At 37.1% G+C, this 15,000-nt stretch overlaps 1 protein-coding gene across 10 annotated transcripts in view; it reads right to left on the reverse strand.

Annotated features, from left to right (window-relative positions):
• LOC143730867 (dedicator of cytokinesis protein 9) overlaps positions 1-15,000 on the reverse strand; it is a 136,636-nt gene that overhangs the window by 6,886 nt on the left and 114,750 nt on the right. For all 10 annotated transcript variants that reach the window (XM_077221446.1, XM_077221443.1, XM_077221439.1 and 7 more), the window contains 8 exons: positions 12,060-12,242; positions 10,844-10,957; positions 9,601-9,816; positions 9,459-9,516; positions 5,685-5,791; positions 3,882-4,004; positions 2,721-2,834; positions 1-2 (listed from right to left, as the gene is read on the reverse strand). The exon at positions 1-2 is cut by the window's left edge and continues 145 nt beyond it. In XM_077221446.1, the coding sequence (XP_077077561.1) occupies positions 1-2; positions 2,721-2,834; positions 3,882-4,004; positions 5,685-5,791; positions 9,459-9,516; positions 9,601-9,816; positions 10,844-10,957; positions 12,060-12,242 (917 nt within the window). The remainder of the gene's footprint in view (positions 3-2,720; positions 2,835-3,881; positions 4,005-5,684; positions 5,792-9,458; positions 9,517-9,600; positions 9,817-10,843; positions 10,958-12,059; positions 12,243-15,000) is intronic.

A 15,000-nucleotide genomic window follows, 5' to 3' on the forward strand; every position in this document is an offset into this window, starting at 1 on the left:
CCCTGAAACAACAAGCAAATCTGAATCAATCAGAAGAATGCGTTAAAACTCAACTTTAAGAAACTGCTGCTCACCATCTACACTAAAAAAAGGCCAATTGCCTACTAATTTTAAATAATAAATGGGTCACAGGACACAGATATTTACAACAGCACTCTGGAAATACTGGGATGTACAGGTGCTGGTCATATAATTATAATATAATCAAAAAGTTGATTTATTTCAGTAATCACATTCAAAAAGTGAAATTTGGATATTATATTCATTAATTACACACAGACTGATATATTTCAAGTGCTCATTCCTTTTAATTTTGATGATTATAACTGACAACTAATGAAAACCCCAAAATCAGTATCTCAGAAAATTAGAATATTGTGAAAGGTTCAATATTGAAGACACCTGGTGCCACACTCTAATCAGCTAATTAACTCAAAACACCTGCAAAGGCCTTCAAATGGTCTCTCAGTCTATTTCTGTAGGCTACACAATCATGGGGAAAACTGCTGACTTGACAGCTGTCCAAAAGACGACCATTGACATCTTGAACAAGGAGGGCAAGACACAAAAGGTCATTGCTAAAGAGGCTGGCTGTTCACAGAGCTCTGTGTCCAAGCACATTAATAGAGAGGCGAAGGGAAGGAAAAGATGTGGTAGAAAAAAAGTGTACAAGCAATAGAGATAACCACACCCTGGAGAGGATTGTGAAACAAAACCATTCAAAAATGTGGGGGAGATTCAAAAAGAGTGGACTGCAGCTGGAGTCAGTGCTTCAAGAACCACCACGCACAGACGTATGCAAGACATGGTTTTCAGCTGTCGCATTCCTTGTGTCAAGCCACTCTTGAACAAGACAGCGTCAGAAGCGTCGGAACTGGGCTAAAGACAAAAAGGACTAGACTGCTGCTGAGTGGTCTAAAGTTATGTTCTCTGATGAAAGTAAATTTTGCATTTCCTTTGGAAACCAAGGTCCCAGAGTCTGGAGGAAGAGAGGAGAGGCACAGAATCCACGTTGCTTGAAGTCCAGTATAAAGTTTCCACAGTCAGTGATGGTTTGGGGTGCCATGTCATCTGCTGGTGTTGGTCCACAGTGTTTTCTGAGGTCCAGGGTCAACGCAGCCATCTACTAGGAAGTTTTAGAGCACTTCATGCTTCCTGCTGATGAACAACTTTATGGAGATGCAGATTTACATTTCCAACAGGACTTGGCACCTGCACACAGTGCCAAAGCTACCAGTACCTGGTTTAAGGACCATGGTATCTCTGTTCTTAATTGGCCAGCAAACTCGCCTGACTATAACCCTATAGAAAATCTATGGGGTATTGTGAAGAGGAAGATGCGATACGCCAGACCCAACAATGCAGAAGAGCTTAAGGCCACTATCAGAGCAACCTGGGCTCTCATAACACCTGAGCAGTGCCACAGACTGATCGACTCCATGCCACGCCGCATTGCTGCAGTAATTCAGGCAAAACGAGCCCCATTCAAGTATCGAATGCTGTATATGCTCATACTTTTCATGTTCATACTTTTCAGTTGGGCAACATTTCAAAAATCCTTTTTTTTGTATTGGTCTTAAGTAATATTCAAATTTTCTGAGATACTGAATTTAGGATTTTCATTAGTTGTCAGTTTTAATCATCACAATTAAATTAAATAAACATTTGAAATATATCAGTCTGTGTGTAATGAATGCATATATCTAAATTTCACTTTTTGAATGGAATTACTGAAATAAATCAACTTTTTGATGATATTCTAATTATATGACCAGCACATGTATAAAGACTGTAATGTTTAGAGGGATTCTGATGACTTCCACACACGTGACACTCATGAACAGTTTACCTGGTTGATCTCAGAGTCATTACACTGGTACTGCTAGAGACAGAAACAACCCATCAGTTTAACACTCACTTCTCAACACTTCTTTCATCACGCCTTAGGGATGGTAATGGTAACCATCGACTGCTTGCCAGTTAATCACATTACTACTAATATTTGCTGGCAAAAGACATTATTATGAAGGCTCGTTTCTGCCACAGAATAAAAAATAAAAAAGTTAATTGCGACTTTTTATCTAAAAATTGCGAGTTTATATCTTGCAATTCTGACTTTATAACACGCAATTCTGAGAAATAAAATGTGGTTTAAGTGTAGCTGAATGTACTGATAAAAATGTATGCAAATTTAAAATAGACTTTAATCTCATTTACATTGAATCTTGGACGTCATGTATATGAAAAGTTATGATCAGGAATTTTACATGTGCTTTAGTGTGTTAGTTAACACATCAAAATAAGTAAACTTCTTTAAAGCACAGCAAAAGATTATTAGAAACAATGAATGAATTAAAATGTACTTTAAAGTAAAAAATGCCTTTAAGTGTACTTAAGTGTTAAGAAACAGTCATGAAACTTTACTCTCTTTAAGTGCACTTAAATGGCCTTTTATTTCATTAATATTATATTTTCTGCAAGTACAGTTTAAAAAAAATACTCTTAAGATTTGAAGTAAACTACAAGTGCACATTCAATACAATCAAGTGCACTTCTTTTTCTCAAGTGTTATATATTCATGTACTGTAAATTTGAACCAAAAAATCTTGATGTTGATAAAAAAAAGCTCATAGTTGGTGCCGATAGTCTCGTGGGCGAGTGGTAACACAGATAACAGATCAACACACGAGAGATGAAGAGTGTGAAGCGAGGACACTCACCTGACCGAAGAACGCCACTCTGAAGTATGTTCCCAGCAAGCGCTTGCCCGTGTGCATGACCTCTGTGACCTTACTGTAGGCCCGGTGCAGCGTGTCATACAGGTGGGACAGTTTCTGACACACACACACACACACACACACACACACACACACACACACACACACACACACACACACACACACACACACACACACACACACACACACACACACACACACACACACACACACACACACACACACACACACACACACACACACACACACACACAGCTTACAAATCAAATCTTTACAGCTCAGATTGGTTAACACTTTATTTTACAGTGTCCTTGCAGTTACTATAGTAATAACTTTGCAACTAACCCTAAATTAAACTGTAATTCTATGAGATTTCTCATCGTTCATGTCAAGCCCTTTATTTTAGAATTGGCTGTAACAAAAAATAGTAATATAGTTAATACATTTTACTCAGTGATTAAATGTATGTAACATTGGCACATATATTTTAGTGCTGTTGTTACACGTTACATGTAGTTACTCTAATAATTACTATAAATTGTGCATAATTACATGCAACTAACCCTAGTCCTAACACTACAGTAAGTACATGTAGTTAATTATTATTACTTAGTACTTCGATGTATAATTACACTGTAACACAGACACCTTAAAATAAAGTAACCATATAAAGTGTAAATAAAAATGTATTTTGATGGTCCACTTTAGACATCGTATTAACTATAAGTAACTTTGCGTCTGTCAACGTATTCGACCTTCCTTAACTCTAAACTAACAGTCTACTAATACTTATTTGACATGCAAAGTTACTTATAGTTAGTATAATGTCAAAAGTGGACAACTGAAATAAAGTGTTACCAAAAATGTCCCTTCAGCTTTAACTTATTCAAAAAAACAAAACAACAACAACATATAATCAAGGTAAGTGAGTGAAACCTTTCAATGCATAAACGTGAGGGCCGTTCACACAGGACTTCCACTTGAAATGAGTTTGAGTTGAAGTTTAAGTTCAGTTAAGCAGATCTGTGGCACAACAGCCAAAGACATTCATCACTCATTGAGAAGCAGTGACTAAACAACTCAGTCTGTGTGGACATCCTCACACATCCAACTCTATGGCATCAGTGTGTGTTACTGCTGTACCTCAAAGTCTCTGCGTTTCTCATAAATGGGAATGATGAGTTTGTAGATGTCAGAGATGAGCTCGTATCGCTCGGCTTTCCATAATCCATCCGCACACGCTTCCAAGAGCTCCATCAGGACATCCTGCCAGAGACAGGCCAGAGTCATCAGTGTGACATCACACGCCTTTCTCTCGACTCAGTGTGTTTCTTCATCACTTCTGCGTGAGTTTAATCAGTGTTATGGTGATTGTTAGTTCTGCAGAAGTTCACACAGGAGTCGTGTAGAGATTCACATCAGCGTGATCTTTTAGTATTGCTGAGATTTAAAAAAAAAATATTCAGAATTTCTGCATTTTCTGCTTTCTTTTTATTTTCTGAAGTTTGTTTTTGACATTGTTATTAATTATAGTTTTTTAAATATGTGTATAATTTTATAATAAATAAATATATATAATTTTCTATTTATATTATTAAATAATTTATACATAATTTATATACTATTTATATTATAAAATAATATTTTTTATATTATTTATACTATATTTTTTTCTGTTTTATTTTTATTTTTAGTTCAAGTGAGGGTTATCATTAACTTAAACTAAAACTATTCAAAACATTACGGCAAATTGAAATAAAGCTAAAATAAAATAAAATAAAATATAAATATTACCTGAAAAACTTCTAAAAGAAAATTAGATATGCATTCTGGTCAAGTTTAAGCACTAAAATTATTAACAGGAAAATAATAAAAAGTAAAACTGAAATAAATATATTAAATAAAACTACATATATTAAACCTTAATAGCAATATTTTAAAAAATTATAAAAATAAATAAATAAAATGACAAAAGCAAATTACTAAAAATGAAACTAAAATTAACATGAAAACTGAAAATATATAAATAAAAGCTAAAACTAAAACTAAAATAAAACTGCATTAAGTTAAACTAAAAAAGAAAAAGAAATGTTGCTTTGCCAACTGGTTAAAATAAAATAAGTTTAAGTTTGAATGTTTATTTTATTTCAAGTAAGGTTTATTTCTGGTTTTAGAGTCCGTTGACTATAACTGCTTCAGACTGTGATGTGAAATGAATAGTGTTTTATCAGTCAGTCAAAGTGCAGGACTGATGGTGGAGTATCAGCTATCAGGAGATAAGCTCACTGATAATCACCATCACACACATTTACTGCTTCCCTCTTTTACTGTACTAATATTAAACTAAACCTTCACGGACACTATAATAGTGTATCCTAACCTGGTCCGACCTGACAAACAATACGTGACGATTCATTTATTAGAGAAATCTTATTGGACCTCACTATACACATCAAATATGTTCTGATTGGCTGTGACTGTCTGAATCCACACTGAATGCAAAACTGCTACACAATTCACACTCTGCCAGTTAGGACACATGGATACTCAACGGATACTCATCTACTGTTCACTGTTATTCACATCAAGGATATCATAGCGAAAATAAATGTGTATGTATTTCTGCAGCAGTGCTCTTTACTCATATCATGAGCAGAAGAAACACACATTCAATATTCCTCAAAACGAATCAAGCACTTTATGGACTTAATATCACTTCATTTGTCACATTGTTGCTGCTTACTTTTGATTATTAAATTCCAGCGTGCAAATTAATTTACTGTAGTTTTTTTTTTTTTTTATTGAACTTGCTTCTCCTTCATCCTGTTTCTGATACCAGCTAAAAGGAGCTTTTCTCTTCACTCCATCTATTATATTGTGATATTGGATATTAGTTTGACCTGTGATGTGAACGAATGGCCTGTTTGCTGTCACACAGATATTCACCTCATTAAAGTGAACGTCCTGCATCCCCACATCCTCCATCATAGACGCTTCTTCATCAATGTTTGGTGTGACCACTCTGAACGCTGAACAGCCCTGTTTAAACATGCCTACACAAACACACACAAACACACACACACAACACTTCACATCTGGAGAGACGTCAGAAATCAGTCAATATAACAACTGGCAGTTGCATGATAACATCAGATAGAAAAGGTAAAAGATGCAAACGTGAGTAATATACTGAGTGATAACTTATTATCAGGAGGGGCTTTATCATAAAAACCAGAGAGATATGATGAGAAGGCGAGGAAGGAAATACTGCTATAGAAACTTTACACATACTAATCATTACAACAATTACACGTGTGTCCTTGGATTAAATATTAACTTATGTTTTTAAGGAATGTTCATCATTCGGGCTCTTTTTTATGACATAGGAATACACATATAGAAGATCTATACCTTTCTTAATTTTTATTTTCTTAAAAAGGTCATTTTGATGCTTTTTACTCTTTTCCTTTAGTGTGTAATGTGTCTATTCGTGCATGTATATGATCTGCAAAGTTACACAACTCTCCCTCAAAGGGATTTATTCTAACATAAACACTGATCCAGACCTGTCTAAAACCCCTCGATCCAAGCCCAGATTTTACCAAACCTCTGCAAACATCCACGTCACAATGTGTAATATTCAGGGGTGTGAAGTAACGAATTACAAATACTCACGTTACTGTAATTAAGTAGTTTTTTTCAGAAATTGTACTTTTTTGAGTAGTTTAAAATTTTTGTAATTTTACTTTTACTTGAGTACATTTTAAGTGATGTATCGGTACTTTTTCTCCGCTATTTTCCTTCTGTTTGTGGTCGTTACTCGTTACATGCTTGTTTTAAATGTATTTTATTTTTATCCATCAACGTGATTGGATTGAGTAAGCGGTCTCGTGACTGTCATCAAATCAAATTAAGCATAGACAATTTTAACCGCCTATTCGTGCTGTTACTCGTGACTGCTGTGGAAGTGCATTCTTCACGCATCAATCCAGATATCAATCCTCTAATAAGGTACATTTCACATTTCTGCTTAATATGATATTTATATAGGCTGGCCTGTCTAAATGGCCTAACATTTGGTCTGAGGTTGGGGGTATTGCGTGACGAGTTCATAATGCGGTGAATTCCGGCTCCCATTTACTTCAAAATCACATTATAGAGAGACGCGCGTCACAATATGTGCAATGCCGCGTCTCGCGCTCGCCATGCCGCCAGATTCAGAATCAGTGCACTCTATGAACCATGGCGTTAACTTGAACTGCATTTCTGTCAGTGCGTGACTACAGCTCGTTAATAAACAACTTTTTTTGATTGATGCATTACAATCCGTCTTCATTTGGCAAGTGCACTTGCGCAAAAACATTTTTCATGTTGAACTTTTTTTGTGTGTGTGTGTGGATGCTGCTGATAAAACAGCTTCGCCGAGACTACAAAGAGACATGCATTTGTGTGTGTGTGTGTTTGTTTGTTTCTTTTGTAAAAGTTTCCTGGATATAACTTCCCTATTTAATGCACAATTTTCCTTACAAATTATATTATAAGCATTACAATGTGAGTAAATGTAGCCGTGTAAAATGTAAGGGATGATGCCACCCTTCTAGAACAATGTGCATTTACATTTAAATTGTAACATATTTAATAGCATGGAATTAAAGTGTGTAATTAGTGTTAGCTCACTATCTTAGCCTTTTTCAGTGCATTAGGTGAGGTAATCTGATAATATTAGTGATTCTCATTTATCAAAACACTAACATTGGTACCGTTTTGGAGAGAAATTGGGTATTTTTTAATCTCTCTATTTGATGCATTTTAAAAAGATGGATGATAGATATTCTTCAATCTTTCTAACAAAGAACAAAATATAATGTGAATTACAGTATGTACAATTTTTTTTAATTTATAAATTGTAGTGCACAGTGTTTATTGTAAGTGGTAGAATCCGCAGCTCAGTACTCACCACTCATGAGTACTTTTAAATAAACTACTTTTTTACTCTTACTCAAGTAGTTTTTTGGACAAGTACTTTTTACTCTACTCACACTACATTTTTTGGAATGTAATGCTACTTTTACTTGAGTATGTTTTTTCAGTACTCTTTCCACCACTGGTAATATTAGCATAATGGCATACGCACAGAGAGAAGACGAGGCTTCAGGGAACTCTAGTGTAGTCACTGTGTGTTTGCATGCGAAAGCAAAACCCTTAATCTGTTTTTTAAAAATCAGTTTTTACCTTAAAACCCTTCTGAAACCAGATGAAATCAGTGGTTAAGATTCACTGTTCTTAAACAGAACAACCCAAAAGTTTGCACATTTTACAGAGGACATCTTCCTGAACTTGGGAGAGTAAACTGGCGTCTGTACACAAGTTGTGCTTGCAAAGTTCGTTTCAATCGATCGGCTTGATCATCCGCATTTTCAGAATCAGGCTTGAGCTGATATATTAATACAGACGATATTATTAACGTGTGTTTACAGGTTCTTCAGAAGCTGAAGCTCACGATCATAAGGGGCGTCACATTTCTGACACACGCTTGAGAAGTCTGGCCAATCACAACGCACTGAGTCTGCTGGCCAATCAGAGCGCTCTGAGCTGCTCAGGAGGAGGGGCTTTGTAGAAATCAGAGTGTTTCAGACAGACTGTGCTGCAATAATGTACAGTGTGAAAAATTGTGTTTTTTGAATGTAAATCCTAATGCTCAAAATGATTAATTGGTAGGGTAGGGTAAACTTAAATTAAACAAATTAGTTCACAAATCTGACACATTTTAATTAATCTGAATTGTTTCATTGTTTTGAGTTTTATGAACTTGATTCTTTTAATTCAGAAAAACTTAAATTTAACTGAAACTTAACTGGGATTTCTATTTCCCAGCATGCTCTGCCATGGCACTCAAAAGGGAGAGTGAATGCTAAAGTTAAGTGTTATGTAGTGTTTTTTGCAAGATTAATGTTAAGTGGGAAGTGTATTAGTGTTTAATGTTTAGCTATGTTAATTTAGAATAGTTTCTGGGCGGTTTTCATTATGGTGACGAGTGCAGCATGAGCTTGGCTTGAGAACAGATATGTGATAAATGTTCTACATTGTGGTACTCATTTCTATGCTATGCTAATGCTATCAAAGCATGTGTTACCAATTAGCAAGTTAGCATTTACTGAATTAACTAGTTAAAACTTGCCAGGTTTCCACAACTAAAAATATTTAAGTTGAGATTTCGATAATTTTAACTTAGATACATGAATTATCTTACTCAAATATTTAAAGTTAAGAGCAATTAAATTGATGAGTAAAAAAATAAAAATCTGCCAGTCCTGCTTTTGAACCTGTAATTTTTGATGTAACTGATTACCTCTTTTTTTTTTTTTTTAGTTTTGACAACTTATTCGGGTTTACAGTGTATTTTAGTAAATCTAATCATCAAAATAATGTACTTGTGAAAGCATCATATGCCTAAAATGCTCACCAAGGCTGCATTTATTTGATCAAATATACAGTAAAAACAGCTAAATAACTTATAATAATTTATTCCTGTGATTAAAGTTTCATTTTCTGCATCATTACTCCAGTCCTCAGTGTCACATGATCCTACTTTTAACATCCATGGTAAAATATATCAGGAATTCTCCAGTACACACTTCCTTCCTCACACTAACGCTGCACGACTACATGACTAAGCTGGCAATGTGTGTGTGTGTGTATCGGTGTGTGTGTGTGTCTAACCTTTCCTCCTCAGGTACTCGGCCACCAGCGCTGCAACGTGCACATAACACATGGCAGCCTGCAGAGAACCAAACCAGACAGCATGAGATCAGCGTATGTCACACATGCATGAAGATGTGTGTGTGTGTGTGTGTGTGTGTACCTCAGAAAGGTCCCCGTTCTTCACATGTATACGAGCCATGCTGTCCAGCCAGGTCTTGCGGAGCTCAGGTGTGCTGGCGTAAGACTTGGCCAGACTGTACTGCAGGTCCACCAGCATCTCCGGGTCTCTCTCGTGCTCCTTCATCTGAGCCGTGGCCATCAGAACCGTCCGGATCTTCTTTGTCAGGTCTTTCACGTCTGACGGGAATGCTGTGCTCTACAGGAGACGGATGATAACTCTGTGTGTTAATGTAGAACTTTCAGAGTATGAATCAGTGTAGAACTTAAAGAGGACCTATTAAAGGTGTTAAATATGTACGTTTTCACCACCAGAGGTTGCATTTTCAAAAGAATAACAAAGGCGAAGCTTGATGATGCTATGGAATTCACAAATCATGTTCACTGATGAAGTAATAAACTTCTAATAGCCTGTTAATGATATGTGACGTCACTGATAGGCGACAATGACAAAGGGATGAGCCATTATTTAAAACTGGAATTTCTCCGGATTTACACATTTTTGTAATAACATTAAACTTTTGGTATAATGTAAGTACACAACTGTAAACTGTCTCCACTGATAAATAACACCCAGGCTAACTTGGAAATGAGGTCTGATGTCCAAAATCCTGAACCACCCCTTTAAGTCTTGATGTTGTTTTCAGGCTCTACTAGAGCAGGTTTTCCTGCTTGAATGTTGATTATTTTCCTCATATTCTCCATTGTTGCGGCTCCTCTCTTCCCAGTCTGTCAGTAACACTCTGTTTACTTCCTGTCTCTATGAAGCCCCTCCTTCTGAAAACCACACTGTGCTCTGATTGGTCGGCTGGAGCAGTGTGTTGTGATTGGTCGAGTGCTTCAAGCGTGTTTGAGAAATGTCCCGCCCTTTAACATAACCGCCAGGTTCAACACACTACTAACTAACCCAACCAGGCCCCTGCCCTTTAATCTGCGTATGAATTATATAAATGAGGAATATTGTGAAGTGTTCGTTCCCTGAAGAAACTCAAGACGTAAATGGAGGTGTTTCAGGGAGTTCAGAAACACTGACACTGATGATATAGAGAAGAACTCCCACTGGAGGGACTTTGTGCTCACAAAAAAATTGAAATACTTTTGGATCCCACTTTTAATAATGTTTTCTTTAGCCATAAACGACATCACTTCCTCCATAATCGGCTCTGTGTTTAATCTTTGCTCCAGGATCAAGTGTTTGCGTATGAGTGTATTGGAAAGGAACTAACTTTGATGGTTTTGTCATTGTTGGCACAGTTGTTGATGACGGACAGGGACTGTTGGAACCGTGTCCCTCCTATTCCGATGACATCAGCGATCAGCTGACTGACGCCAATCACCACCTGAGGAATCACAGATATCACTGATGACATCATCACATGCTATCTACTCTTAAAAGACCGGATGAAATAATCCAGACTAGGGGTGCGGGAAAAAAATCGATTTATATATGAATCGCGATTCTATCTTCGATCGATTTGCATCGATTCACAAATTACAAAAATCGATTTTCTAAAGTGTTACACTTCTTTAATTTCGCAGTACTACTCAAAGTTATTTAAAGTTATTGACGTTAATCACAATAAGCCGCGAACAAGGACTCAATGCAGTCTCGAATTCAGTTCTCTTTCACAGCTACACACACACAATTATGTCAAAATGCACATTGTGTGGACTGTGGAATATTCAATGTAAACAGAGTCTGTTATGTCCTACGTGAACGAAAACAAATGGGAGAAAATCAGATGTGTAACAGTATATTAGATCCGTGCATTTATTCTTAAAGGGACAGCAGCCTTATAAACTGTTGCCATCCGTTTCATTAATGTTAATTAAAAAAAAACCACTGCTTTTTACTGAATCACTTTTTTATTTTCAATATGAATCAATATAAATTTAAATCATACAGTGAAGACTATACAGTGTATTATTTTTACATTTGATTATTCAATTTCTGTAGTATTTATTACTACATGTGAAATAAACCTATGCTACTGTACCTGAAGTTTTTTTTTCTAAAGTATTTGTCCTATTGTTTGTAATTTGCTTCTTTGTTTCTGTTTCTAATGTAAAAAATAAAATAAAATTGCCAACACCGCTTTAATAAAGAAGTCTATGTGTAATGATTGTAGTCAGCTTAAAGGGCATTTGTTTTATAATATTGAGTTGACTAAAATGGGAAGAAAAACTAAATCAATTTCAAGGTTCACATTTAATTCAGTAGGATTTTTCTCCTTCTAGACCTATTAAACGGTCTACCGCAGTCAAATAAGTAAAGTAACACAAAACCGTAAACTACAATCAAATCTATGCGCATATCAAATCGAAATTTGATTTAAAATCGAGAATCGATTTTTTGAATCGAATCGTGAGAAACTAAAAGATTCCCAGCCGTACTCCTGACCCATCCGAGCACTGTGATGTCAGGGTCACATGTTACTCCACCTGCAGGTGTGTGCGGACAAAGGACTTGCGTCCGGTGTAGTCGAAGTTGCTCTTCATGAGGAAGTAGAGCAGGTGAGCCGCGTCACTCCGGATGGAGCTCAGTTTGGAGTTACAGCACTTCAGAATCTCGTAGCAGAAGGACGCGCACATATCCGCTCGGCCCTCGAAGAACGTGCATGGAAACTGGACACACACACACACCATCACATCACAGACAGGAAAACAGCTTATTGGATGTATATTATGTCATACAGGTTTGAAAAGACAATCTTCATTTTTTTAAAGGGGTCATGAACTCAGAATTAAAAATGTCCTTATCTTTTGACAATTAAGAGGTTGTTATACAATAAAATATCCTGTAAGTTTCAAAACTCAAAACCTAGCTTATATTGAAACCAAGGCCATGAATATCAACGCCTACATCTACATCAGCGCGTCTTTGGCTCCGCCCACTGGAGCGTTACTCAATAGTGACATGAGAACGAGAAAAGATCCACACAGGATCAATACCATTACCTTCCAAACGATCCTAATGCTAGGAAAGCGGTTTGTTTCTCTCAACAATGTGAATGTCTCAGCAGTGCATTATCTGTTTGTTTTCGGTGTATTTCACAGTGGATTATTTGGTAGGCTAATTCAGTCGTAGTTTTGGTGCAGGCTTTGCAAACAGACTTTTATAATATGGATCTGCCAGAAACGCCACAAACATGTAAGTAACCATGTTTATTCCAATGCCTGATCCGTGGTCAGTGATTTTTGATGTGTAATCAAGTTCAGACAGATAATCTTTCTCTCAAAATCGTTCAACACTGTTTATGCATCAGTAAATCAAGCCAGTGACTAAATGATCAACTTCACATCGTTTCTCTAAGTAGGATGAAAATATTCTTATTTAAGCTGTGATAAAATTATACAGAAAGCAATCAAAGAATGCCCTCTTTCCAATCGCCCAAACTGTCAATCACACAGCGCAAGTTTATATGGACATTTGCCAAAACTCGTTATGTTATGACATTCATGAGAGTGCAAAAACTGGGTTGCAATGATGAGATCACTTTATTCACGCGATCTGCTCAATGCTCATCACTGCAACCTTTCATGTGTTGGGAATGCATCTCAATATAATTAAAAGTAAAAGTAAAAACGTAGTAAAATAGTAAAAATAGTTAAAGATTTCGAGAGATTTTCACATGTAATGCTAGCCATTTCATATGCAAGCATGTTAGCCAATCACAGCAGTGGGGGTTTACAGCAGCCAATCACAGCAGTGGGAGTTTACACTGAAGTCTCACAGCAGCCAATCACAGCAGTGGGAGTTTACACTGAAGTCTCACAGCAGCCAATCACAGCAGTGGGCCTTTACACTGAAGTCTCCCAGCAGCCAATCACAGCAGTGGGCGTTTACATTGAAATCTCACAGCAGCCAATCACAGCTGTGGGCGCTTACACTGAAGTCTCACAGCAGCCAATCACAGCAGTGGGCGTTTACACTGAAGTCTCACAGCAGCCAATCACAGCTGTGGGCGTTTACACTGAAGTCTCACAGCAGCCAATCACAGCAGTGGGAGTTTACACTGAAGTCTCACAGCAGCCAATCACAGCAGTGGGCGTTTACATTGAAATCTCACAGCAGCCAATCACAGCAGTGGGCGTTTACATTGAAATCTCACAGCAGCCAATCACAGCAGTGGGCCTTTACACTGAAGTCTCCCAGCAGCCAATCACAGCAGTGGGCGTTTACATTGAAATCTCACAGCAGCCAATCACAGCTGTGGGCGCTTACACTGAAGTCTCACAGCAGCCAATCACAGCAGTGGGCGTTTACACTGAAGTCTCACAGCAGCCAATCACAGCTGTGGGCGTTTACACTGAAGTCTCACAGCAGCCAATCACAGCTGTGGGCGTTTACACTGAAGTCTCACAGCAGCCAATCACAGCTGTGGGCATTTACACTGAAATCACACAGCAGCCAATCACAGCAGTGGGCGTTTACACTGAAATCTCACAGCAGCCAATCACAGCAGTGGGAGTTTACACTGAAGTCTCACAGCAGCCAATCACAGCAGTGATCGTTTACACTGAAATCTCACAGCTGTGGGCGTTTACACCAGTGTTAATTTCATTGACGAATAAATCATTATTTTCGTCAAACAACATTTTTTCAAAGACGAGAATGAGAATATAACTAAATATAAAACAATGCCAAATTTTGAATGACAAAAAATATGACGAAAATCTATTGACATTTTCGTCAACGAATAAAAACTAGATGAAAATGTTAGGTAGGGACGATTTGGGAAGAGCTCCGGTCAGGACTGATGTCCTGAGTCTATGCTAGATGTGCACATTTGAACTGCGTGCTGATCTACCGGCGGGACATGAGTGGGCATGCGCTTGATGAAGACGAAGACAAAACGGAGAAACAAGTGGTTGGCGGCAATAAACAGGCAAAACGCTGATGGCGGTGTTTCTGTTTGGCTTCCAACTCAACACAGCTTTACAGTCTTCATTTTGGATCAGGTAAGTTGTCCCCTCGAAGGCTCATGAATGATTTCCCGGAGTTCGGGATCAAATGTTATAAATCCGCTGTTGCCATAGAAATCCGCAATGTTTGTGTGCACTACCATTCAGCATAACATAAGCTTGTCTTAGCCGGACACATCAGGCTCCCAATTTATATATATATATATATATATATATATATATATATATATATATATATATATATATAATTTTGGTTGTTGTTGCTTTAAACAGAAAATCATTTGTTAATCAAACGTTTAGCTGTCGCCCTTTATGATCAGAACATCAGAAAGAGCTTTATTGCCAAGTGTGCTTGCACACACAAGGAATTTTCCTTGGTACTGAAGCTTCCAGTGCACATATACAAATACAAATACAGATACAAGAAACATAGTAATACAAATTCTACAAATAAAAT

The sequence above is a fragment of the Siphateles boraxobius genome, unplaced genomic scaffold (genome assembly GCF_051911475.1).
Source record: "Siphateles boraxobius isolate OS27281-9 unplaced genomic scaffold, OSU_SipBor_1 83, whole genome shotgun sequence".
Taxonomy (NCBI): domain Eukaryota; kingdom Metazoa; phylum Chordata; class Actinopteri; order Cypriniformes; family Leuciscidae; genus Siphateles; species Siphateles boraxobius.